General features: G+C 42.9%; 5 protein-coding genes across 9 annotated transcripts in view; all 5 read right to left on the bottom strand.

Moving 5' to 3' along the window:
* The window catches only part of LOC127908713 (neurofibromin-like), a 70,964-nt gene extending 45,928 nt beyond the window's left edge, over positions 1–25,036 (bottom strand). The window contains exon 1 of the mRNA XM_052467843.1: positions 24,963–25,036. The gene's annotated coding sequence lies outside the window, so the exon portion shown is untranslated. The remainder of the gene's footprint in view (positions 1–24,962) is intronic.
* Positions 2,413–6,066, bottom strand: LOC127908706 (uncharacterized). Its single transcript, XM_052467815.1, has 3 exons — positions 3,144–6,066; positions 2,867–2,954; positions 2,413–2,603 (listed from the first exon to the last, which is right to left on the bottom strand). Exons 1-3 carry the CDS (start codon positions 6,048–6,050, stop codon positions 2,452–2,454), a joined length of 3,147 nt encoding a protein of 1,048 aa, XP_052323775.1. The 5' UTR covers positions 6,051–6,066; the 3' UTR covers positions 2,413–2,451.
* LOC127908717 (uncharacterized) overlaps positions 6,167–27,113 on the bottom strand; it is a 34,281-nt gene continuing 13,334 nt past the window's right edge. The window contains exons 1-7 of one of the 2 annotated variants that reach the window (XM_052467858.1): positions 8,995–9,556; positions 8,326–8,427; positions 7,921–7,978; positions 7,568–7,715; positions 7,436–7,472; positions 6,915–7,198; positions 6,167–6,682 (exon numbers count right to left, since the gene is read on the bottom strand). In XM_052467858.1, the coding sequence (XP_052323818.1) occupies positions 6,289–6,682; positions 6,915–7,198; positions 7,436–7,472; positions 7,568–7,715; positions 7,921–7,978; positions 8,326–8,427; positions 8,995–9,003 (1,032 nt within the window). In that variant the 5' untranslated portion in view covers positions 9,004–9,556 and the 3' untranslated portion in view covers positions 6,167–6,288. Of the gene's footprint in view, positions 6,683–6,914; positions 7,199–7,435; positions 7,473–7,567; positions 7,716–7,920; positions 7,979–8,325; positions 8,428–8,994; positions 9,557–27,113 lie in introns of those variants that run through there. The other variant, XM_052467859.1, reaches the window with a different exon arrangement.
* Positions 10,554–27,113, bottom strand: part of LOC127908708 (serine-rich adhesin for platelets-like) — a 48,417-nt gene continuing 31,857 nt past the window's right edge. The window contains exons 3-7 of one of the 4 annotated variants that reach the window (XM_052467827.1): positions 16,562–16,646; positions 15,566–15,669; positions 13,101–13,190; positions 12,714–12,837; positions 10,573–11,821 (exon numbers count right to left, since the gene is read on the bottom strand). In XM_052467827.1, the coding sequence (XP_052323787.1) occupies positions 11,590–11,821; positions 12,714–12,837; positions 13,101–13,190; positions 15,566–15,669; positions 16,562–16,575 (564 nt within the window). In that variant the 5' untranslated portion in view covers positions 16,576–16,646 and the 3' untranslated portion in view covers positions 10,573–11,589. Of the gene's footprint in view, positions 11,822–12,713; positions 12,838–13,100; positions 13,191–15,565; positions 15,670–16,561; positions 16,647–27,113 lie in introns of all 4 variants that reach the window. The other 3 variants (XM_052467824.1, XM_052467826.1, XM_052467825.1) reach the window with 3 other exon arrangements.
* Positions 17,915–25,230, bottom strand: LOC127908720 (neurofibromin-like). Its single transcript, XM_052467863.1, has 11 exons — positions 25,124–25,230; positions 22,985–23,113; positions 22,798–22,872; positions 20,724–20,859; positions 19,689–19,789; positions 19,453–19,532; positions 19,177–19,300; positions 18,679–18,925; positions 18,510–18,569; positions 18,314–18,400; positions 17,915–18,207 (listed from the first exon to the last, which is right to left on the bottom strand). The coding sequence occupies exons 5-11, from the start codon at positions 19,692–19,694 to the stop codon at positions 18,056–18,058; spliced, it is 756 nt and encodes a 251-aa protein (XP_052323823.1). The 5' UTR covers positions 19,695–19,789; positions 20,724–20,859; positions 22,798–22,872; positions 22,985–23,113; positions 25,124–25,230; the 3' UTR covers positions 17,915–18,055.

The following is a 27,113-nucleotide window of genomic DNA, read 5'->3' as shown; positions in this document are numbered from 1 at the left end:
CTACCTGTACAAGCCCTCAACAAAAGATTCACTGCTTGCAGTTGCAACTAGCTAACTACTCCCACTTCGAACTCATATAACTAACACTATAATATTACCTGCTCGTCGAATCTGTTTATTGTTTTATTTAATTTATTTTATTTCACCTTTATTTAACCAGGTAGGCTAGTTGAGAACAAGTTCTCATTTGCAACTGCGACCTGGCCAAGATAAAGCATAGCAGTGTGAACAGACAACACAGAGTTACACATGGAGTAAACAATTAACAAGTCAATAACACAGTAGAGAAAAAGGGGAGTCTATATACATTGTGTGCAAAAGGCATGAGGAGGTAGGCGAATAATTACAATTTTGCAGATTAACACTGGAGTGATAAATGATCAGATGGTCATGTACAGGTAGAGATATTGGTGTGCAAAAGAGCAGAAAAGTAAATAAATAAAAACAGTATGGGGATGAGGTAGGTAAAAATGGATGGGCTATTTACCGATAGACTATGTACAGCTGCAGCGATCGGTTAGCTGCTCAGATAGCAGATGTTTGGAGTTGGTGAGGGAAATAAAAGTTTCCAACTTCAGCGATTTTTTTGCAATTCGTTCCAGTCACAGGCAGTAGAGAACTGGAACGAAAGGCGGCCAAATGAGGTGTTGGCTTTAGGGATGATCAGTGAGATACACCTGCTGGAGCGCTTGCTACGGATGGGTGTTGGCATCGTGACCAGTGAACTGAGATAAGGCGGAGCTTTACCTAGCATGGACTTGTAGATGACCTGGAGCCAGTGGGTCTGGCGACGAATATGTAGCGAGGGCCAGCCGACTAGAGCATACAAGTCGCAGTGGTGGGTGGTATAAGGTGCTTTAGTGACAAAACGGATGGCACTGTGATAAACTGCATCCAGTTTGCTGAGTAGAGTGTTGGAAGCAATTTTGTAGATGACATCGCCGAAGTCGAGGATCGGTAGGATAGTCAGTTTTACTAGAGTAAGTTTGGAGGCGTGAGTGAAGGAGGCTTTGTTGCGGAATAGAAAGCCGACTCTTGATTTGATTTTCGATTGGAGATGTTTGATATGAGTCTGGAAGGAGAGTTTACAGTCTAGCCAGACACCTAGGTACTTATACATGTCCACATATTCAAGGTCGGAACCATTCAGGGTGGTGATGCTGGTCAGGCGTGCGGGTGCAGGCTGCGAACGGTTGAAAAGCATGCATTTGGTTTTACTAGCGTTTAAGAGCAGTTATCACCGCCTGAACCCATTCCACTGGTTTACGTGCCGCCATGGCCGTGCGGATGGAAACCGCGATTGACTGCTTGCAATTCCAAGACGAATGTGGACGTTCGTGGCGATGTTAGGCCTGAAATAAGTCCCAAACCCGGCGTCTGAAGATGACAGTACGGCTTGGTTATTGTTCCCTTTGAGCAAGCTTTACCATGCCGCCATGACACACCACCGTAAGTCTTCCCAGTGAAACCGATGGGGATAGGAGATTGCAGAGCAAAGATACATGTGCGTCGCTTGTTGATGTCGATGGTAAAAGCTAAGAGGATACACACAAACATTGACCATATAATGTAATGTTGTTACATGTAACTAACTAGCTTGACTTGCCACCGTGTGAAACATGTATGCTACCATATGTTACTAAAAAGAGCAAACAATATTATAAAATGTAATCCAGGAGTTTATGTTTGAATTCTGGTTCTCTCACAACACAAGTCACTCAGAAAAGCATCTGTAGGCAGAAGCATGCTACATGTACATTTGGCATTTGAAAAAAATACAGCTGTGCTTTGCTACCGAATGCAAAATGTATCTGTATCATAAAAGTGTAGTGCAATATTCCCTTTTTGCCACACACATACTCTCTCTCACTAGGGACAAATGTTTTGGCTACTTGTCCAGAGAGGTTTGAGCTTTAGAAATGGATCTGCAGCAAAAGTAGACATTTACTGCCATCTACAGGTCAAAGGTCAGACTAGCATTCAGTCAAATGTAAACATGGGCGATCCACAGAAATTGGAAATGTGTGTTTCTGTTTGAGAAGTTAAACCAGTTAATTCCCTTATAACTGAGTGTCCTGCATCATGTATTATTTTATTGGTTGTAAATTAAATACGGTTTATTTTACAGTACATGTATTTTACACTGAATCATTGATATCTGGTTGAATGTTGGTTGTGGAACATATCTGAAGTACTATGTGTGTGTGTTCAATGAATCACACTGTGTGTGTGTGTGTGTGTGTGTGTGTGGGGGGGGGGGGGTGCATGTTCTATACATTAATCAGGACAACATTACTTTGTTTAACCTACACCGTGACTATGACTGCATAATAAACTAAACTAAATATACTATGTAATTTTTAATCAAATGTGTTAACAGGGCAAAACACGAAAGAAGACAAAGGTCACCAATTCAATGCAAATATTACTGTATTAAAGGAAATTGTTGTATTAAGCTTGCTTTGAAAACCGTTTGAATGGCTTGGATAGGCCTATGGAGATGGTGGAAAACATCCTGATTAGAAGGGGACGTTTGCGAGGCTTCTCCTGTTGAGAGGTGGAGGGAAGACCCTCTGGGAGTCCAAATGTGGCAGGATGTGCCACTATGTTGGGTGACACAAGAGAGAGAGTTGACATGCACTTTCATTTAGAAATGATGTTATATTGTATTCTTAGTTTCAACTCATTATTACTTTCACAAATAAATGAGAACCAGAATCTTGAGATTTGGAAACTATAAATAATTTTACATAAGAGATTACTATCGATAATATATAATGTACTGTATATAGGGTTTCATATTTTTGCAATAGCAGCTTTGTACACCAATATTTCAAACAGTAAATGTCCTGCTGTATGGACTTACACATGATATCTTCAGCAGTAGTCTGGTCTTGAGATACAGAATGGCGGGAATTCTTCTTGGAATCCTTCTTGTTTCCCATCATGAATGGCTAAAACAAAAACATGTCAAAACAACTGTCACAGCAGAACAATCTCACGGTAATAACGATCACATCTTACACACCAGCAAAACAAGATTTATAAATGGTTTTGGAATTAATGGATGGTTTTACATTTTCTCTAAATAACATTGTTTACTCACATTGACACAATTGTTAACTTAAATAAGTGTGATGTACCTTTAAGTCGAATTTCAGTCTGGCAAGCCTTTGTAGGAAAGACAGCTTCCCTCTGGTAGCCTTCACATCTTCAGCCATGAGAAGAGCTTCTGGCCTGGTGGCTTCGAAAGATGTTCTTGAGGCTGCTCTTGATGCCTCGTTACAACTGTGGAGAAGCTCCTTGCTCAATGACTTCACAAGAATCCTATTGAATGTGGAGTCCTGAGTCGACACGGCCAGTTGGAGTATTTTCTCTGAGCCAAACTCCTTCAACAGATGTTTGTAGACGGTGCTGTATACTTTGTGACTCTTCAGGTTCTTGGGATAAGCTTGGGTCTCAGAGCAGCCTGACCATGCACAGAAGGCAGCTATAACTTTTGGAATCAGGTCTTGTGACGTGCGTGTGACGTCAGTTGGGTACAGATCCGTTTGGGTTTGGATTTTTGACAGAAGTCTCACCACTAACATGCTGATGAGGCCGGTGAAGTCATCATCACCGACTAAGTTGTCAGTGGATGGGGTTGAAAGCGAGGCAACATCCGGGCTGGTTGAATTCTGATCACAAACAATGCTCTGAGGTACACCGAAACAACTGATGGTATCCCTTTCCTCAGCATCTATGTTGGCCGCAGCATTGGAGGTCCCACTTGTTGTCATGCTGATGGCGGAGAAAGATGGCAGAGGGTAGGACTTACCACTCAGTAGACTGCCTATATCAGTTACAGTTCCGGTTGGAGATGACCCTCTGCTTTGTGCATCAGAAACCACAGAGTCCATGACCTGGCTTACCATTACTTTGGTAAACAGGCTGACTGTGTCACTAAATGCTGATGTAGAAAAAGAACATGAAATCCTATCTTCAGATACGCTAGCCGGCACACTAACTCCCTGAGCCAAACTCATTGAAGCTGTAGAGGGCACAAGGCTAGGAAGCAAGAGGCGCTTCACAGACTCCTCTGCAAAAAGCTGAACCAGCTTGTAAGCTGTGGGCTTCCCCACCGTCTTGTCATTCCTCTTCAGCTCAGTAAGGACTGTATCGGATGCACTCTTTCCAGCCGCCACTGTCAGAACCAGAGGGGTCAAGTTGCTCTCAGAAATGATGCGGTTGACTTGGTGAGTAAGATCACGTGAGAGAGCACCAATCCTACCCTGAGATATGAGCTCCTCCAGTCTTGCTATTACAGCTGTTAGATCAGGGTGGAATGCAACCTCCCCTTCTTCCTCTGGATGTACCTCCTTTATGATGGTATCCACTATTGCAGACATGCTTTCCCTGGCATCACACACCAATGTTTTTGGCTTAGTAGATTTGCCCATGTCGATGACTGAGCATCTCACAATGGGCTGAGTAATACTCTCTGGTAAATCAGAAGAGATGGGAGTGCCAGGGAGTGAAAATTCCCACTCTGACTTCTTTGATCTGGCAGATGAGGATGACAACGAGGAGGAAGAACGCTGTGGCGCTTGATAGATCTGTTCCTCACCACATTCACTGCTTACCCTTTCAACATCCTTCAGCATCATTCCAACCACATTCTCTATTTGTGAAAGCGCAGTCACCGTTTGGTCAGATTTTGACAGCTCTTTCTGAATTGAAACCAGAATATGGCTGAGGCTCTTTTTGGCTTGAGCCGTTGTTGCTTTGACTTGATTTTGCCATGTAAAATAATTCCTCATCTTTGTCTTCACATTGTGGTAAATAGTCTTTGCAGTTGTCCAGATCTTCTTCTCAGATACTTCCAAACCAGACTGTGAGCCTTTGGGTGTGGCCTCAGTGTACTCTGAGGTTTTCTCATCACTCTGTTGAAGCATAGAGTCTGCCTGCCATAGAGTAGTAGAAGACTCTGTGGGTGGGAAAAGGCTCTTCATGTCATTTCTAATTGATCCAACGATTTCAAAAGCAGTTATATCTGTATGCCTTAAGGAAATTGTTGATTTTGCTGGCAACATCTGAGAATCTGTCTGGCTGGAACTGACTTTGCTGGGAAAGCTACTGACTGATTTGATCAGTATTTTTCGCACTTCGTTGGTAGCGTTCATCTGGAACTCCTCACTGGAGAGTTTCTCAATGACTGAGGCTGGAGTATCTCTTAATCCTTCCAACCATGAAGAACCAGACACAGGCATGTCTTCTAGATAAGACATGACACTGTCCAAAAAGCCACAGACTTCAAGGGAGTTGTAAGAGGAACCCTCTGCAACAGATGATGTGCATTCCAAATCTGCCACCTCTGACCTATACATGGTCACAATCTGGGACAAGACCTCTTTGGTGCAGGGCACCATGTTGGAATCACAGAGAGACAGTAGTGGTTGAGAGTTCTCACTTTGGCATTTACGGAGAGAACCAAGTCCTGTTGAGTTGACCACTTGCAGTATTGCCTCACTCTTACTGGTTTCAGGTTGCTCTGGTGTTTTTTCTCCTACAGAGTCAGTTGAATCACATCCATCAGATAAAGAAGATGAACTACGTTCTGATATAGGGGATTCACTCCTACATGGGGAAGGCAAGCTCAGGATTGAAACAGGCAGATCACTGGAGTCATTATGTTCCAGAAGCACAGCACTGGAGTCAGCTTTTTCCATAAGTTCTTCCCCTTGGACTGGAGCTCCACCCATTCTGAGGAACAATGTCTCCAGCTTTGCCTGAAGTCTCTCGCAGAGTCTACGAGCTGCATGGAAGGGTTTCCGCTTTGTCGTACAGTGTCCCACTTGGGTATCTCTCTGGGTGCTTGTTGGCTGATCTAATTCAGCATACTGCACAATGTCCTTGACATCTTCAACAAAGTTATCAATTATTTTTGATGCCTCAGATTCTACTTTGGTCTGTATGAGCTCAGTGGCCGCAGAATCAAGGATCCTGTCAGATGGGCGAGATGCATTCATCAAGCTTGAAGTGGTACTAAACGAATGAGAAGGTTGAACCATACCAGAGATATCGCTCATTAACCTTCTCACAAGAATTTCACTCAAAGCCTTTGAAGCTTTGGTCTTGAACTTCACACTAAACAGAGTGCCAAGATTTTGCATCATTGCTTTGCAAGATGTACACATTATGTTCAGCTCCTCTGGAACAGGAGAGTCGTCTTCAACATCCAGGTGCTCCACTACAAGGTCACTGCCAGATGCCAACATTTTAACTTTCACAGCCACTTCTCGAAAAACGTTAACCAATTCCGGATCTTTTTTCCAATTCACCCACCATCTCTGCAATAACAGTCATCACCTCTTCTGTTGCAGGTGGAATGCATGACTCTAATACAGAGGTGGAGCTCTGGTCCTCTGGAGTGGCGTGATCATCAAAACATTTCTGGACCATGTTGACCATTTGTTCAGCGGCCTGGTTACCAGAAGAAATAGGGGAGGACTGCCCTGAAATGGCTCTGCTGATGGTCGCAGAGAGGGCAGAGTTAAGCTGTTCGACCACCACCTTGATAAGACCAACAGTCAGCTCAGGTGGGCAAGAGGACAGGATATTATGATCAGACAGTTGCTCCTGGACACTTTTGATGATTCTGTCCTCTGTCATTCCCAGGTGGACTTTCACTGAGGTCTGGGAACTTTAAAACGAACAAGCAAAGCATGATAATTCCTGTCTTAACTTGGCAAATCGGTCAAGCGTTGTAATTTTAGTATTCTAAATATCTACATGTCCTTTTGATCGCTTTACATGCTCATAAAGGCTGATACATTACATTTTGTACTACATCAGATAGAGTGAATTGCATTGGCTAACACTGGGATAGATGATCTTGGTGAAATCCATACATGAAAACCTTAAGGGGAACATACCTCTTAGAAGAGGGTGTTAGGGACCTGAGATGTTGAGCCCCTGTGCCGCCCTTATACATTTTCTTCGCCAGATATCTAACTTCCTGGATGAGCTCCAGTCTTTCCTGATCAAAGGCAGCAAAGGATCTTGCACTGCCACCCCTCTTGGGTGAGTCAGTGTCGTCGTCAGCAAAGTCCTTTACCCCAAGTACGCGGGCCAGGGCTGGCAGCAGGATCTGCAGGGTGGTCTGTGCGATGAAGGTTACAATTGTCTTGCACAATTTGGCAAGCTGTTCCTTCGTCATCTGTTTTGAACAAACAGAACAAAAACAGTCTTTTCAATGGAACTGTGATGTCAAGTATTCTAGATCGAACAGAATGCATTTGATCAACATTGTTATTCTTGTCTGTGACTGAATTCAACGTTTGATGAAGTCTGACAGAGAAATGAACATGAATAACCGAATATGACTTGATGGCTAATCTCTGAATTCAACAGATCATTGACACATCAAAGGTCAAAGGCAGGTAGGGAAACTTACAGGGTTTTTTAGTCCTTTGTAGATCACTTGCCACTGCCTAGAACATTTAAAATACGTGTTTTAGTTAGTGTTTAGTTCCCACTGCACAATATTTCATAAATGTTGAACATTACAGAAAAGCCTTTAACATACTCATCAGTAAGATTGCGCAGGAATGAGATGAGGATTGGGTAGGAGTATTCCATTTCATCCTTGTTGCCTGGGCCGAATGCAGCCTTAACAGCTTTCTTCTCCAGGAGCTCAATTACAGATCCTCTATCCAGGTGTTTATTCCTGGAGACTAAAGAGAAATCAGACGTTTTATCTCTTAATACTCTGATTTCATTGTTTTAGGTTTTAGAATAGGCCTATTTGAATAAAGCTATCTATGTGACCTTTCTTACTGATTACAGTAGACTACAGTTTCATTGAAAATGGATAGCACAACCTGCACATCACAGACAGAATAGAGAAACAATGTAGTACTACAGAGGTAAATCTCTGACCTGCATCGTTGTCAGTGCCCAGCTTCCTTGACTTCTTGCCACTCCTCTTACTTTTTGCCTAGGATAGAACAGAACAGATTCCAGATCTCAAATGATGGCAGACATGTAACACCAGGGCCCGTATACATAAAGTTCATCAGATAAGGTGTGGGCTCAAACTTGCCCAAATAATTGTATTCATTATGATCACAAATGCAAAACTGATCCTAGATAAGCACTCCTACTCTGAGACAATTTATGAATAGGCTATGGGCCAGGTCAAAACAGCTCTTAAAACACGTTTTGAAAACAGCTACTACGTATGTTGTTATCTGATATATATAGATATCTATGGTATGGCTGCTATCAGGTACAGAGTGTAACCCAGTAGGCCTATTATGTGCTCTGTCACTCGTGCTATCTTACCTTCCTTCCCTTCTTGGCCTCCTCTTTGGGCGTGGCCACCGGTTCTTCCTCAACAACTTCCTTTCCTTCCCTCTGAGGATCACCATCCCCCCTCTCTGCTACCTGAAGGTCAGACATTCCAATAAGTAATAATATGTCAATGTCAGAGTAGATCTGTGCAGAGGACATCATAAATAGAGCTACAGCCATTTCAGAGCTAAGCTGGTGACTTTATAAAGAATGGTACATTTGCTTTACAATATGTTATAGCTTTTTACAAGAAATATCCGCTTATATTGCTTTACCCTTTTTTACTTTCCCCCAATATTGTATGAAGTAATTTAGCTGACCTTTTCTTCATCCATTCAAGCTATTTTATATCTCAAAAAGCATGTCCTTGTCTGTGTTGGTTACATTCAAGTTGAGTTCAGGTCGAGAGTGAGGACAATATTGCAGGCAGGGACTGTAATTTAGGGCTACATGCTACGTCATGGAACGTTAGACCTTTATGACATCACAAATAGTATTTTTAGGAAGAGCGCGGGAAAGGTTACTTGCCCACTCAGTAGGACTAGCTAATATTGACAGAAATTTCCCCGTCAAACGTTTTCGATTGCCTACCCCTACGCCTTCCATCGAACATGGTCCTTCCTGCCTTTGCAATATTGTCTCTCTTGTGGGTTTACTTACGTATGACATGTAGGCTGACTGTGTCGGATCAAGTTGATTGATCTGTCCTAGTCAGCCTTAGGTTGAACCCAAAATCTTCTGGGAAATATTTGTTAATAATATTCATTTCAATATCGTTTTATTCATTGATTTAGTCCCAATCCAATCCTATTGTTGGCTGCAAATCCCCACCAAATATGTCATTGTAGGACATACTGTAGCGGGAGAAAGTGAGAGCTGCAACGCGGACGCGTTCGGTGGCTCCTTCAGTGCAGAGGCAAGCGCGTATGCCAGTGCCACTAAAGCCCGGGCTTGTGAGGCAGTAGTCTACAACGCTGACAGGCAACACCTTGTCATTTTATTAACTCACTGGAATGACCTTGTCTTCTTCATTCATTTCGATTGCACTTCCTTTCGTGGTGAAATTAGTTTTGATTACTATTAACTTTAATCCACAGAGTTTAAGTGTTTATGTTGCCCACGTCATCATGTGATGCTGTGAGCAAACTATTTATGCCCAGCCTTCCTAGATAGGCCTGGGCTGCATAACACTATGAATCTGGGAAAACATAACACTTAAAAAAAGTTTTACAGTGCAAAAATAGCGTTGGCCTACTTGTGTACTATTCAAATACACACTAAAGCCACACCTCTTCACACAGATTTACCCAGATTCTGTTGTTTTAGCTTAAACCTCTGTTAAATTCACTTCCCTGGTTAATCTGTCATCATGTTTAGTGTTCTCCATGGTTAGTCTGTCTCTATGTTTAGTGCACTTTAATATAGCCCGTTTACTTATTTGAATGCTTTTTATCCTGCAGATTTTGTTGTGGATTTAAATTGACTTTGGGTGTCTTGAAAATCACTTAAAATAGCACTGTTGTTCTAATCGTCAGATCGCAGGTATTCTGATCTTCACTGTCCATGGTGCTGAATCTGGCTGGGTAGATGAGTTTGAATGCTGAAAACTTGTTTGCCTACATTTAAAGGCCCTGTGAAGTCAAAATAATTGTATTTCATATTGTACAACAGCTGATGAAACTAACACTGTAAATGTGTTTTACAAAAATGTGATCGGGGTTGCTTCCTGATAGTTCTGGTTGAAAATACGGAGCATGTTCCTCTGCCCAGGCCTTGCTGACACTTGCCAGATCTTATACTGCCTGGATAGGTATTTTGTGTGTCAGCTAACCACATCATATGTTATAGCAATCTGTCAGTCGATGACACAATGGATGACTTGGCACACAACCATTGGTTGATGCATGCAACACCTGAGCAGGGACACATTCTTTTCACAGCACTTCAATGCAAAGTAATTTTCGTAGAAGATTTGGAGAGCATTTTCACTAACCCTAACCCTTTTCCTAACCTTAACCTCAGTTTCCTAACCTGCTACGAAAAATTCACTTCGATATTGAAGTGCCATGAAAAGAGAGTTTCTCACATCTATACAGCACCTTCTAATCAGCAGGTTTGCATGGGAGAGAGTTTTGGCTTTCCATGGCGACATCACCATGTGTAAATTGGTTTATAGACCAACGACAAAGAGAGTGCCAATACCAGCTAGTTTTAATTTCCCCTCCACACTGACCACTCCCAGACAGTCCTAGCAAAATTATTGCTTGAGAAAGTTTTTTTTGCAAAAAATACATTTTTGACCATTTTCATCGTAATCTATTACAGTAAGGTACTTAATTGTTACCCAGAAATGATTTGATATTGATATAAAAACGTCTGCTTTGGGCCTTAAAAAGATATGTGCACTACATACTCAGAAATCACATATATTTACATTTTAGAATGTATTTTATCAAGAAATAAGTTATACATGTCTTTTTTAATCTTACTCTTAGTTGCAAATAATTAATTTGGCTGTGGTTCATTTGATTTTCAGCACAACCCTGTTTGATAACGTATAGTAAGTATTATAGTGACTTCTTGTGGTAAAATGTCAAACTCACAACTAAACTCATTAAAATGGAGGTTTTCTTTACCCTGTCTTATCAAACAGTGCAACATTTGACTGATGAAATAGCATTCTTCTAAAATTCTTACACTTCTAGATGCAAAATACAAGTCACTATTCCAATACTGTTTGATTCTGCCATTTTTTAAATACTATTTACAAATATGAGCGCAAATGTCTGAGATCGAGACTCCAACATTTAACATTTCAGTTAAAAACCCTTTGGATAATATCAACATTAATTACTTAACAGCTTAACACATACACACCATGCAAATATCAATAAACAGAGGAACACATGCTACAAATAGTTAGTGACTACCTACCAGTCAATTAAATTACATTATTCAGAAAAATAACATTGTTATAAGAGACAAATTGCATTTAGACAACATAAATGACTGCATCTGGACACAGGTCAAAACTACTCTGCCGAGCTCAAGTTACCAGCTATGTATGGTTCCAACACTTACATTTATTGAGTTATTGAAAGTAAGCTGGATCTTTCTCTCTGAATCAGGAGTGCACTTTCATCCTCCATCCTTTTCCAAAAGCCCAATCTGAGCAACCTTTGCTATAAACCCTGTCTTTCCCATTGTTTCAAAAGTGGAAAATTATAAATTCGATAATCACACATAATTGGCATTTCACAGCCAAGACTTTTTGATCCTTCCCATCAAGGCCATGTTGGCCAGTTTAACCTTCACCCGGTCCCTCTCTTCAAGAGTCCTCTTGGAGGTGCACTCCACAGTAGAGTTGGTCTCAAAGGAGATGGCTGGGACGTGAGTGAGCAGGTGGCCCCCAGCCTTCTCCTGGGCCATGGGCGTGGGAGTCTGCAGGACCAGCCCGTGCGTCGCTTGTTGATGTCGAAGGTAAAAGCTAAGAGGAAACACACAAATATTGACCATATAATGTAATGTTGTTACATGTAACTAACAAGCTTGACTTGCCACCGTGTGAAACATGTATGCTACCATATGTTACTAAAAAGAGCAAACAATATTATAAAATGTAATCCAGGAGTTTATGTTTGAATTCTGGTTCTCTCACAACACAAGTCACTCAGAAAAGCATCTGTAGGCAGAAGCATGCTACATGTACATTTGGCATTTGAAAAAACTACAGCTTTGCTATGCTACCGAATGCAAAATGTATCTGTATCATAAAAGTGTAGTGCAATATTCCCTTTTTTGCCACACACATACTCTCTCTCACTAGGGACAAATGTTTTGGCTACTTGTTCAGAGAGGTTTGAGCTTTAGAAATGGATCTGCAGCAAAAGTAGACATTTACTGCCATCTACAGGTCAAAGGTCAGACTAGCATTCAGTAAAATGTAAACATGGGCGATCCACAGAAATTGGAAATGTGTGTGTTTCTGTTTGAGAAGTTAAACCAGTTAATTCCCTTATAACTGAGTGTCCTGCATCATGTATTATTTTATTGGTTGTAAATTAAATACGGTTTATTTTACAGTGCATGTATTTTACACTGAATCATTGATATCTGGTTTAATGTTGGTTATGGGACATATCTGAAGTACTATGTGTGTGTGTTCAATGAATCACACTGTGTGTGGGTGGGTGGGGGGGGGTGCATGTTCTATACATTATTCAGGACAACAATACTTTGTTTAGCCTACACCGTGACTATGACTGTATTTTCTAATCAAATGTGTTAACAGGGCAAAACAAAAGAAGACAAAGGCCACCAATTCAATGCAAATATTACTGTATTAAAGGAAATTGTTGTATTAAGCTTGCTTTGAAAACTGTTTGAATGGCTTGGATAGGCCTATGGAGATGGTGGAAAACATCCTGATTAGAAGGGGACGTTTGCGAGGCTTCTCCTGTTGAGAGGTGGAGGGAAGACCCTCTGGGAGTCCAGGATGTGCCACTATGTTGGGCGACAGAAGAGAGAGAGTTGACATGCACTTTCATTTAGAAATTATGTTATATTGTATTCTTAGTTTCAACTCATTATTACTTTCACAAATAAATGAGAACCAGAATCTTGAGATTTGGAAACTATAAATAATTTTACATAAGAGATTACTATCGATAATATATAATGTACTGTATATAGGGTTTCATATTTTTGCAATAGCAGCTTTGTACACCAATATCTCAAACAGTAAATGTCCTGCTGTATGGACTTACACATGATATCTTCAGCAGTAGTCTGGTCTTGAGATACAGAATGGCGGGAATTCTTCTTGGAATCCTTCTTGTTTCCCATCATGAATGGCTAAAACAAAAACATGTCAAAACAACTGTCACAGCAGAACAATCTCACGGTAATAACGATCACATCTTACACACCAGCAAAACAAGATTTATAAATGGTTTTGGAATTAATGGATGGTTTTACATTTTCTCTAAATAACATTGTTTACTCACATTGACACAATTGTTAACTTAAATAAGTGTGATTGTTTTGACATTCTCAGCCTTCGTTACAGTCGTCCATTTTTGTTCAAAATATTGAGTCATTGAAACATCTCGAATGGGTGGAGGCAGCAAACAATGTACCCGGTCAGAGTGATTTCCAACCTGATAGCAATATTTTTTGGACTACCAAGAAATGTATTGGTAATTTATATTAAATCCTTCAAAGAACTGCTTCCATCTATTCTGCCAACAAATCGTAAATCATGGACTTTTGAGTTAAATATAACCTATTTTTAACAGCTCTTATAAAGTTGGTTTTGGAACATAAATTGGGATTTTGATATTTTTGACTGATATGATTGCACTTTAAAGCGCGACAGAAAAGGGGTTAAAAATGACATTGAATTTCACCAGCCAGAAAACAACAGCGAATACATGGAGATATGACTCCCAGAGCAAAGCAGAAAAATGTCTCACAGGTGATCAGCCAGACACAGTGTTTTACAGAGCAATAAATTATAACCATAGTCCACAAGACAGACACCAACATGCATGTACACAAGACAGACAATCCTCACTTCACCTCGGCCTTTAGATTCAAATATTTGGTGCAAGTGCAATAAACCAATTTCAAATAGGCCCTATACAGTATATGGCCCAAATACAACAGACATAAAACCACCGCAATCACTAAGCAAGATGACTGTGTCATTGTAAATAAGAATTTGTTCTAAACCGGCTTGCCTAGTTAAATAAAAAGATGAACAAATGTAAAGAAAGAAATAAAAACACAATACTTTACTACGTAACATTCCACTGTATATGCACTGCAGCAACACAGAAAGAAGTGCACCATAGAAAACTGTCCCCCTGGTGATGTGTTTATGTCAACTGCAGCCAAATTCAGCCTCTAGAAACATTCAGAGAAACACTGTTCCACCCATTCCAATCCCAAAACCATCTGGAGGAGAGAAAGAGAGGAACGCACGCGTCAAACTCATTTCACGGAGGGCCGAGTGTGTTGGTTTTCACTCCTCCCTTGTACTTGATTGACTAATTAAGATCAGTAATTAGTAAAGAACTACCCTCACCTGGTTGTCTAGGTCTTAACTGAAAGGAAAAACCAAAAAGCCGCAGACACCAGGCCCTCCAGAGAATAGGTTTGACACCCCTGCTGTAACTGAATGCATGGTTTCTTGGAGTTAATAGAAAATGGAAGCAAGTAAGTTGGTGCTACTATTTGTAGAATGCCTTTTTATTAAAAAATAAAGACAGTTATTTTTGCTTTTGAAAATAAAAGGGGCTGAGGAAAAAGTTCTGAACTTACTGCTTCTTTGTTTAACTTTCTGTCTTTGACTGTGGCTTTAGTCAGTAGAGTGGCAAGTAGCCAACAGAACAGAGATGAGCACAAACAGGTCATAGCATCTGCAGGCACAGCCCAACTACTGACCAGCATTGTGTGCGAGTGCTGATGTTTTTTTACAGGCAGATTTTCGCACAATGGTAGTAGTATAGGATTGTATCGAGCGAAGGGAGATCGATATGCGTCAGTTTCATGTTCTGTGCTATTTTGGTGTTGTGTCCAACAAAATAACATTAGTGGTTCCAAAGCACCCCGCCTTCATCTCATTGAGATATCGAAACATTTGATGTGTTGCTTTAAGTCAGTATAGAGAGAAAGTCAAAGTCATGTGGAAGCAGAGGGCAGCGGTCTCGGCTCATCAGACATGCAGATGGAAACAGGCGAGTGGAGTGTGTGTCCATACAGAGGTGTTCTTTCATGGAAAAGTTAGGCTTAATGGAAACGGAGGTGTGTGTGTGTGTAAGCAGTTTATTGACAGTAGGGACACTAGCTGCTTTGTAGTGTCTTGATGTTGCTGTAGTCAGTTAATTCATCTGCATATGTTCCCCCTTTTCCAACCACCACCATTGAAGGGACAGTCCTTAATCTGTTCTGTCACAGTACATGAAGAGCGAACACGCAGAAGAGGGCAGAGGACGTATAGCAGCAACGTTAGTGGAAAGTCAGAGAAAAGTAAGAAGGTTGTGCCTGTGTGTATTAGAGAGTGTGAGAGATGTGACCTCGTGCCATTATTAGCACAGTATGGAAGAAAGCCAGTGGCTTGTAAGGGTGTAGGCGACAGTAACACACTCCACCCACCCAGAGAGCAGCATTAGGCCAGAGGTGGGGAATGAACCTACTTGGTAGAGACAGTGACACACACTGCGTAGCTGTGGCGGGAACTCGCTGAAGGAGTTGATAATGGCCAGGAAGAACCGGTCTGTAATCTGAAGAAGGTTCCACTGGTTCTCGTCAAGGTTCTCTGCCTGTTCTAGTCTACAAAGAGGGAGGGAGGGAGGGTGGAGAGGACAAAAAGAGAGGGGGAAGAGAGAGAGGAAGGGGAAAGTCCGACAACTGTCATTCACGATTGAAATAAAGTCAATCATTGTGGTAAGAGATTTTAACAAAGTGTTAAGTACCTCAATGGACCGTAAAGGTAATCGCTCTACAAACTATCATCACCGTGCCCTTAAGGAAATCACAAATATTATGGACACATTAGAAATAGTGGCTATTTGGAGACTAAAAAACCCTGACCTAGTGAGATATACATGGAGGAGAGTTCATCAAGCTAGTCGTCTTGACTACTTTGTATCTTTCTCTCGTGCATAAAACGTTTTAAATAGGAGACGGAATGCGATCGGATCATCTAATTGGCGTTCACATAACTCTTATAGATTTTCCACGTAGACGGGATATTGGAAATTTAATCAAAGTTTACTGGAGGACAAGTATTTAACTGAGACAAAATCATTTATAACTGAATTTTCAGCAAATCCCCTTATTGTTTCAGATACCTTTAAAATGTACCTTCAGAGGTCATTCAATTCATTATTCATCAATAAGGGGGGTATCAAATGGTTGAGGGACAGCTATTGGGGAACCTTGGGGGGGTTGGGCTTCACATTTTTTGGCCTGGTGGGAGATCTGTCAACGTGCCCTCGAGGAGGGATTTGACCATGGAGGCTTCTGTGTGTCGCTCTGAAAGTATATTGTATGTTTCAGATATTCAATTTTAAAAAATACTTTAAAAAAGTCAGGATTCCCTAGGTAACTTCCATTTAAAAAGGTTACCCCCCAAAATTGCTCAAATCGACATGCTATCCTTTACCACCACACCAGGCTCCCACAGTCTAACTGGTGGAATGCTTCCGGTTAATGTTCCGACCTGGTTGTGTCCATCTCAAAGCTGATGTTGTGCCACTGTTAAGTAGAGGCTCCAGGAGCTTCTGTAGGTACGCCGCCCCGTAAACCTAACACAAAGAATTTCAACATTAAAATGCCTTTAAAATTGCAGGCTTGGTGCGAGTGCTTATACCATTTAAAATTGTCTGTATGGGAGAGAAATGTGGTTTTACCTTGAAACAGAAGGTCATGATTTTACTGGCCAGACTGTTGCCTCTGAAGAGAGTCTGCATGGAGTCAGCCAGCTCTACCTCCTTGGAGAACATATTCCACAGCAGCTGATACAGCAGGTGGCGAGAGTCAAACAGTGTCACCAACACACCGGCCAGCTCGTCCTGAAGAAGACACAGGAGGACACACTATGTTTCAACAACTACTGCCTCAAATTCTCATACTTGCACAGGGGTGGCAAACCCTTTTCCTGGAAATCTGTCGCCTGCCAACAGGCAGTTAACCCACTGTTCCTAGGCCGTCATTGAAAATAAGAATTTGTTCTTAACTGACTAGTTAAATAAAAGGTATATGAGTAAAGCATGTTGTAGTTACTTGAGGAAGAGCTGGGACTTGAACTCCATCAACTCCACCCAGTCTCCCTCCTCTGGCTGAAGAGGCAGGCCAGCTAACAGAGACACCGCCGCCTCCATACTGGCTTGGTCCAGGTCTCTGGTCAGACACTTGATATCGTCATCAGCAGCCTGGTTGGAGGTGCCCATCACCCAGTCTGTCAGGTACTCCACCAGCTTGTTCCTGGCAGATGTGGTGAGGGGTTGAATTAACAAAAATGATTGATTCTTGAAGAATATAAATGTCTCATGAGCTGTCGTACCCCATCAGAACTCAAAATATACACTTATTTTACTCCAACGTTTATAAACTAAGTAAATGTAAACAAAACACTACATAGCCTCAACGCATTGTTAAAACTATCATTTTTATATCAGGTATGGTCATTCTATAGCTCTGTCTGTGAATTTGGGAGTGGTAATATTTCTCCAGACCAATCCAACTTTTTTAAATAGTTTGAACTGCTGACTGAAGCTTTAAGTAGCATTTAGCTAGTTTGGCTAGCGTTAAGCTAGAGTTTAGGTCTGTCCAGGAGGGAGTGCCGTCTCTGTCGCTCACCTGAACTTCATCTCCTGGCAGAAGGACAGGTCGTCTCGTCTCTCCATCATCACCTCCACCAGCTGGCACAGCTTGGTTTTCATCTGGATGGAATGCAACGTGTTGCCTAAGACAACGTGTTGCCTGTGTGTCGAAGAAGCTTCCGATGCTGTTCCTTAGCTTGTTGAAGAGCATGTGGTACAGGACCGGGCTGAGCTCCAGCCCCAGCAGCTCCTTGACGTTGGTGCGGACGTGTAGACCCACCCTCTCATGACCACATACCAGCAGGACCAGCAGGCGGTCCGGGAACCTGCCCAGGGGGGTTTCAGTGGAGGAAGAGGAGGAGCAGGTGGCTGAGGCTCCAGCTGCAGAGACCTCACAGACGCCCACAGAGACCATAGAGTACTTGCGTTCGCTCATGGGGCCCATGGGGGGGGGGCTGTAGGTGGTGGGGCCACAGGGCTTGCTGCGCTGGGACAGACACACCCCACCCAGAGCACACAGGAAGCCTGTCATGTTGATCCACTCCTGCAGGGGGAGACAAATGGGGTAGAGTTTGGAGCAATGGTCCCTATATTATTATTTTTTATTAACAGTGAAACACACCCAAATCCTAAAATGTAAGTGCTCTTACCTGACCATCCTCCACCTTGTTTTTGGGAAAGTTCAGAATCTGTTTGGTGTCCTGCTCCCATTTTGCATGCGTGTCCTCCCATGCCTGGGGTGAGACATGGAAACAAGAAGGGACAAGTCACTAATACTGGAAGGATGTAAGCAAGGATAAACTGTATTTTATGCTTCTTTATTCTTTCACAACTCAGTATTTCCTGCAGTGGGGTGCTCTATCCTTCTCAACAAGGCCATCACTCTCTTCTGCAGGGTGAAACGTCCTACCAAACAGAGAAACAAGTAGCGGAGTCACTGTCTGAAACCGTTGGTCTTTTTAGTGACTCTCAGAGCATGTTATAGTGGTGTTCAAAACATAGTGTTTTTACTGACCGGTGGCCATTATGTTGCTGACGGAGGCGAACTCTGTGAAGGTGGCGTAGTTGGGCAGGATGATCTGGACGAGCACCTCGTTAGCGGAACAGTGGATGTCAGCCTCCTCACACAGGTGTCTGAAGCAGGACATGGCCACCAGCACGGCCTCGGTGTCAGGGCTCCACAGAAACATGTATAGACACACCTCCAGTTTGGTCTGGGCCTGTCTGCAGATGGGGATTCCACTGCCCTGCGTGGCACACTCCTGGGCGAGCAGAGAGGAGTTAGACACGTCCAACACACATTTAGACATGTCCAACACGTGTATTTGACTTGTATAACTGCAAAACACTCCGGACGGTTTTCCAGACCTAAGCTAGTCCTAGACTTAAACATTATTTTGAATGGAAATTCTCTATTGAAAGTGCTTCTTAGTTCAGAACTAGGCTTAATCTGCGTCTGGGAAACTAGCCCTCAATGGTTATTCTGATGTGAGGTTAGAGTCCCTGACCTCACCTTGTTCTTTAGGAGGAACTTGTTCCTGCAGATAAGGATCTCCCTCAGCCACTTCAACACCTCTGTACTGTTCACCATCTGGTGACCAATCAGCTTCTTGCAGATCAGGAAGAGAACTAGGGAGCTGCAATGGGATAGGCCAGTGTTGGAGCCCAATGGAATCTCAACACACACCCCTAAAGACTGGGACTACTACTTAATCCATGACCAGTGTGTCTGTCTACATGGATTATCTCTGGACTGAAAAGCCCCCAGAACTAAACCATGTCCTTGTACCTGATGTCCCAGAAGGTTTCAATGGGGGCCTGAGGGTTCCACAGCTCAATAGTCTCAGGCAGGTGCAGCACCAGCAGAGCCTGGGCAGGGAGAGAGAGACAGATAGGGAGAAATATGCCTTACTTGAAGTTGATAATTCAATGCTAGGGAATAGAACTGAAGTGGACAGAATGAGAAAGAATAAAGAAGCAGAGTAGATGGAGTGAGAGTAAGGGAGAGAAGGAGTGTGAACTGACCTCCATGGCCTCCTGGGAAAGCTGGGATGTACTGACCAAGAGCACCAGCTGCACCAGGCCTGCGATCAGCTCTGCGTCTCCTGAGCCTGCTTCCCTGGGTTCTACAACACACACAATGTCAAACATGCATGTATGGGTGAACGCAAGGGCGGAGAGGAAATCGAACCACACACATAAGTGGAAGGGAGGGTGATTAACTATTCAAACAGAACCAAGGGACATTGTCTCAGTATATACAGTGGAAGTCAGAAGTTTACATACACCTTAGCCAAGTACATTTAAACTCAGTTTTTCACAATTCCTGACATTTAATCATAGTAAAAAAGTCCCTGTTTTAGGTCAGTTAGGATCACCACTTTATTCGGTCATTATGGCCAAACAGTTCTATTTTTGTTTCATCAGACCATAGGACATTTCTCCAAAAAGTACGATCTTTGTCTCCGTGTGCAAACCGTAATCTGGCTTTTTTTATGGCGGTTTTGGAGCAGTGGCTTCTTCCTTACTGAGTGGCCTTTCATGTTCTGTCAATATGGGACTCATTTTACTGTAGATATAGATACTTTTGCATCGGTTTCCTCCAGCATCTTCACAAGGTCCTTTGCTGTTGTTCTGGGATTGATTTTCAGTTTTCGCACCAAAGTACGTTCATCTCAAGGAGACAGAACGCGTCTCCTTCCTGAGCGGTATGACGGCTGCGTGGTCCCATGGTGTTTGTACTGTTTGTACAGATGAATGTGGTACCTTCAGGCACAATTTTCCAAGCTCTTTAAAGGCACTGTCAACTTAGTGTATGTAAACTTCTGACCCACTGAAATTGTGATACAGTGAATTATAAGTGAAATAATCTGTCTGTAAACAATTGTTGGAAAATGACGTGTGTCATGCACAAAGTAGATGTCTTAACCGACTTGCCAAAACTATAGTTGGTTAACAAGAAATTTGTGGAGTGGTTGAAAAACTAATTTTAATGACTCCAACCTACGTGTATGTAAACCTCAGACTTCAACTGTATGTGGTGGTTGGTGTCAGACTTACGTGCAGCATGAGTTTGGGGTCAGCATGGATGAGTTTGACCAGAGCGAGGAGGAGGCACTTGTAGCTGCGTGTATCCAGGTCTGTGGTTCTCTTTGAACTTAAGGCTGGTGGTCATTTCATCTTTAAATGACAGAGTCTGTCAGAGAGAGAAGTTGTAAATTTAGGTGTAGCTAATACATACTTTTCCTAAGAGGTTCGCTTACACAGGAAAACAAAAGGTGTTTCAAACGATTGGTGTGAAAGTGAGTGTGAATGTGTGTGTAGTCCCTTTCTCACCGGCGTCATGCTTAGTGGGGCATGTTGTGACGGCCCTGAATTTTTCTGAACAGTCTCAGTGCAGCTCCTTCCAATAGGACGCTTTCCCTTTAATTCCTGATTAAATAGCCAGCATCAGCTGCACAAAAGTGGGGTTGTGATGGAGACGTGAATGAGGATGTGTTCAACCCTCAGTTCCCGAAGCTTCTCTATTCCGTTTGTTTTGTTGCCGTTAAACGTGTGTTTTGTAGCCTAAGAGAGTTTACCCAGGATCGGATCCACTCTTTGCGGCCGTGGACTACACCCCTCTGTTCTTCGTGGCCTTTCTCCGCTGGAGATCTATTGGCGGATTGGATTGTCTGACTGACCGACTGACTACCACCTTTTTGTATACAGTATTTCATTTGTTTTGATGGGAGGTATACTGTGATGATTTATGTAGTTAGTTGTAGTTGAGGACTTAGTAAGAGTTGATACGCTTTAAAGTTCTGTGGTAAAATTATTGTTATATTGATTGTGTTTAGTACTGGGTTTACGCTACACTGAATGAACGGACAAACATTGCGTGACAAAAGTCACTTGAGTTCACTGAACTCCTTTACCGGGCTGGACTCTTTTTAGGCCCGAGGTACAGGACATTTCTGGAGGAACCAGAACTCATTGTGATATTATTATATGTGTGTGTGTAATCATTGTTGTTGCTAATACAACCCACGCAAAAGAATATAGTTGTTTTGAAGTTCTTCCCAATGTTTTAAGGGTTTATGAAAAGTTTATTTCCATCCTGACTTTTACATAAGTCCTTTGTATTGGTGTAGACTTGACGGACCAGATGGGACTCAATCCCACCCAAACTAAAAGGAGAAACCAATGTTCTCTCTGGTAGGCACGACCTACCTGGCACCCCTATAAATAATAACCTCAAGTCAAAACCGTTACAATGTGTGTGAAGGCCTTGCATCAATCGGCTCAGAGTGTCTGAGAACATCAGTCGCAGCTCTCCAGAGTAGCAGTACACTGCATCAATCTTAGGCCACCAGTCCAGATCAGACTAAAGGATGAAGAGGATAGCCTCCAGTATTTATGCTGCAGTAGTTTGTGTCGGGGGGCGAGGGTCAGTTTTTTATATCTGGAGTACTTCTCCTGTCCTATTCGGTGTCCTGTGTGAATCTAAGTGTGCGTTCTCTAATTCTCTCCTTCTCTCTCTCTCGGAGGACCTGAGCCCTAGGACCATGCCCCAGGACTACCTGACATGATGGCTCCTTGCTGTCCCCAGTCCACCTTGCCATGCTGCTGCTCCAGTTTCAACTGACCTGAGCCCTAGGACCATGCCCCAGGACTACCTGACATGATGACTCCTTGCTGTCCCCAGTCCACCTGGCCATGCTGCTGCTCCAGTTTCAACTGTTCTGCCTTACTATTATTTGACCATGCTGGTCATTTATGAACATTTGAACATCTTGGCCATGTTCTGTTATAATCTCCACCCGGCACAGCCAGAAGAGGACTGGCCACCCCACATTGCCTGGTTCCTCTCTCGGTTTCTTCCTAGGTTTTGGCCTTTCTAGGGAGTTTTTCCTAGACACCGTGCTTCTACACCTGATTTGCTTGCTGTTTGGGGTTTTAGGCTGGGTTTCTGTACAGCACTTTGAGATATCAGCTGATGTACGAAGGGCTATATAAATAACATTTGATTGATTGATTGAAGATCATTAATATTGCACTGCTGTGGGAAAGGCCAATGAGAACAGCACGGTCGTATCAAATGTACTTCGACTGAACTTGGTAGGAAGTAGTAGTGGAGACGGTACAAACTTACATTGGTGATGATTCTGTGCAGGGAGTTGACCAGGACAAAGTGAAAGGTAGAGGGGGAGGCGGAGGCCAAACAGACCTGAAGAGATTGTCTTTATTAATGTTTCGTCAAAAAAGCCGCTTTGACACCGAGGTATCATTAAGACATGGTCTGCACATTTTCTGCCAATGCGCTGAGCAGACTGACTGACCTTAAAGTGCTGATTGTTGTGAGGGTTGATACGGAAACAGGAGACGAAGCAGTCGATCATGAGGTCCACGTCTGCGTTCTGGCTGCCTGCCCCGCGAGAGAAGGACTTGGTGGGGTTGAAGAGCAGGGCCTGATGGGATAGATAAGTGTCTGTATGTGACCGTCTGCAATATTCCAAATGAACCAATTAACCCTTACGCAAGGGGCTTTGTGAAGGTCTGAAAGGATTGGATAGGTATTAGCAAAATGGTCATAGCTCCATAGCGGTAGCACTAGCACAAAAGTTGCACTATAAAAGTCTAAGGGGTAGCCATAGGCATATCAAACTGAAAACGTTTTCACAAAAACCTAGTGTTGAATAAACATGAAGGAGTTGAAGTGTTTCCATTATCCATTTAGGCAAATTGCACATGAATAATATGGCGACAGCCTAGATTCCCTCCCAGCCATCTGTCTCATGTCTCAGGTAGCCCACAAAGGCCAGCATGGATAGAGCGCAAGAATGTACTAATCTGCCATAGTCTAATAATTCCTACGTGCCAATTTATTGTCATGGTGAACCTTGCACTGCAGTTGATCTGAAATAATGGGATAGTAAAACTTGCATAGTGCTCTGCGTACCGTCAACACTATTCGGCAATCAACATTTATTTGAAAAACATTGCTTCTATCATCATTTGTAGCAATAAAGAAAGTTTTAAAAAATGGTGTCAATCTTTAGAGCATTTTTCCTATAGCTGCCATTTCATTACACATTTCAATGTTTTTTCCAATAAACCTGCATCAATGGAAACCTGCATCAATGGAAACCTGCATCAATGGAAACCTGCATCAATGGAAACCTGCAACCTGTCATGTCCTCAAAGTGGAAAATTGTATTTTAAACATTTCACCAGCAGCCAAGAGGTGGCAGTAGTGAATACCATGAATAATACACTACATGTTCAATGGTATGTGGACACCTGCTCGTCAAACATCCCATTCTAAAATCATGGGCATTAATAAGGAGTTGGTCCCCCTTTGCTACAATAACAGCCTCCACTCTACTGGGAAGGCTTTCCACTAGATGTTCAAACACTGCTGCGGAAACTTGATTCCATTCAGCTGCAAGAGCATTAGTGAGGTTGGGCACTGATGTTGTGCGATTAGGCCTGGCGCGCAGTCGGCGTTCCAATTCATCCCAAAGGTGTTCGATGGGGTTGAGGTCAGGGCTCTGTGCAGGCCAGTCAAGATCTACCACACCGGTCTCAACAAACCATTTCTGTATGGACCTTGCTTTGTGCATGGGGGCATTGTCATGCTGAAACAGGAAAGGGCCTTCTCCAAACTGTTGCCACAAAGTTGTAAGCACAGAATCGCCTAGAATGTCATTGTAAGCTGTAGAGTTTAGATTTCCCTTCACTGGAACTAAGGGGCCTAGCCTGAACCATGAAAAACAGCCACAGACCATTGTTCCTCCTCCACCAAACTGTACACTTGACACTACGCATTGGGGCAGGTAGCATTTTCCTGGCATCCACATGCAGATTTGTCAGTCGGACTGCCAGATGGTGAACCGTGATTCATCACTCCAGAGAACACGTTTCCACTGCTCCAGAGTCCAATGGTGATGAGCTTTACACCACTTCAGCCGACGCTTGCCAGTGTGCATGGTGATCTTAGGCTTGTGTGCGTCTGCTCGGCCCAACATCAGTTTTTGTGCTGACGTTGCTTCCAGAGGCAGTTTGGAACTCGGTAGTGAGTATTGCAACCAAAAACAGGCAAGTACACTACGCACTTCAGCACTCAGTGGTCCCATTCTGTGAGCTTGTGGCCCATCACTTCACGGCTCACCGGTCAGCAACTGGTGTGGCTGAAATAGCCAAAACCACTCATTTGAAGGGGTGTCCACATACCTTTGGCCATGTAGTATATAATAATACACCAACTTCATAAACACAAAACAGCAGCACTGAATATAGATATATTGGTGCACAAACCTTTTCCAAACTGTTAATGACGGCAAGTTGGGCAGGTTTCTTCAGGGCTTTGAATTTTAATACCGTTTCTGAGAGGATGTAGTAAAAAGTAATAGAGTATTAGCAAAAAACTATTTAAAAACGAGTATGACAAACAAGGAATTGAGTGAGTGTGTAGCTACCTTGGAGCAGTCTTTTAAGTTTGGAGCAGTCCACGTTGATGTACTGCATGAGCTCTATATTGTGCACATCCACAGTGTCTTCTGAGCAGACTGTCAGCTCCTGCAACCTGAGGGAGAACACAATGGATAAGGACTCTCAGACACTGCCATAGAACAAGTTCGTCCAGTCAAACATGACATGCAGAGATATAATTCTACCAGTTTCTCAGGAGAAAGGAGGGAAAGAAGAGGGGGTGGAAGAGAGGGAAAAGAGGACAGCCTTGTAGAGGCTGTAACCCTGTGGCACCCCCATAGAGACTGCCAGAGTTCCGGACAATGGGCCCTCCGATTTGACACACTGAACTCTGAGAAGTAGTTGGCGAAACAGGCAAGGCGGTCATTTGAGAAACCAAGGCTATTGAATCTGCCGATAAGAATACAGTGATTGACAGAGTCGAAAGCCTTGGCCAGGTCGATGAAGACGGCTGCACAGTATTGTCTCTTATTGATGGCGGTTATGATACCGTTTAGGACGTTGGGTGCACCTCAGCCACGCTCTCGACCAGCTCAGAAACCGGATTGCATAGCGGAGAAGGTACGGTGGGATTCGAAATGGTCGGTGATCTGTTTGTTCACTTGGCTTTCGAAGACTTTAGAAAGGCATGGATATAGGTCTATAACAGTTTGGGTCTAGAGTGTCTTCCCCTTTGAAGAGGGGGATGACAGCAGTCACTTTCCAATATTGAGGAATCTCAGATGATACGAAAGAGGTTGAAGTTTGAGGTTGGCGGCGGATACTTTTCGGAATAAAGGGTCCAGATTGTCCAGCCCAGCTGATTTGTAGGGGGAAAAAATCATAATTGGTCGACCTCTACTTATAACTGGAACCTCCATCAGAGCTAGTTAGCTACGAGCTATTTTGCAGCTCTTTCAGAACATCAGCTGTCTGGATTTGGGTGAAGGAGAAGCAAGGGGTTTGGGCCAGTTCCTGCGGGGGGTGCAGAGCTGTTGGCTAGGGTAGCCAGGTGGAAAGTATGGCCAGCCGTAGAGAAATGCTTATTGAAATTCTCGATTATCGTGGATTTATCAGTGGTGACAGTGTTTCCTAGCCTCAGTGCAGTGGGCAACTGGGAGGAGGTGCTCTTATTCTCCATGGACTTTACAGTGTCCCAAAACTTTTTGGAACTAGCCTAACTAACCAACTGTGTGAGTATTTTGGTTCCTGATTTTCCTGAAAAGTTGCATATCGCGCGGACTATCCGATGCCAGTGCAGGACGCCACAGGATGTTTTTGTGCTGGTCAAGGGCAGTCAAGTCTGGAGTGAACTAATGGCTATAGCTGTCATTAGTTCTAAATTTGAAAGGGGCATGCTTATTTAAGATGACTACCTCTACTGACGGGACAAGTCGTGATGGATCGGCGGGCTCCGTGTCGACAAAGGGTCCAGGCCAATTGGCAAGAGAGGTATTGTAGTTGGTGTACTTTGTTTACTAGCCGGGAGATGGGCCTAGCTCGAGGCTAACTGGTACATGCTTCTGGACAATAGTTACTCGGTAGCAGCTAGCTAGCTGCAATGATCCAGTGTAATGTTCCAGAGCTTGCGGCAGGATTCCGGTGATATCGTGGAGGAAAAAAAAGCAGTCCAATATGCTCAGGGCTGATATCACGCTGTGCAAACTGGCAGGTATTATATGGGCTAAAGTGTCTGGTGTCTGAGCTATAGGTAAAGACCGCTAGCAGTGGCTAACAATGACTAAATAGCTCGTAGCTAACTAGCTCTGATGGAGGTTCCAGTTATAAGTAGAGGTCGACCAATTATGATTTTTCAACGCCGATACCGATTAAAATCAGACGATTTTTATTGATTTATTTGTAATAATGACAATTACAACAATACTGAATGAACACTTATATTAACTTAATATAATACATCAATAAAAATCCATTTAGCCTCAAATAAATAATGAAACATGTTCAATTTGGTTTAAATAACGCAAAAACAAAGTGTTG

Source organism: Oncorhynchus keta, chromosome 18, assembly GCF_023373465.1.
Source record: "Oncorhynchus keta strain PuntledgeMale-10-30-2019 chromosome 18, Oket_V2, whole genome shotgun sequence".
In the NCBI taxonomy this organism is placed as follows: Eukaryota; Metazoa; Chordata; class Actinopteri; order Salmoniformes; family Salmonidae; genus Oncorhynchus; species Oncorhynchus keta.
Note: the sequence above shows the minus strand (reverse complement) of the source record. Positions and strands in the feature narration are given on the sequence as shown.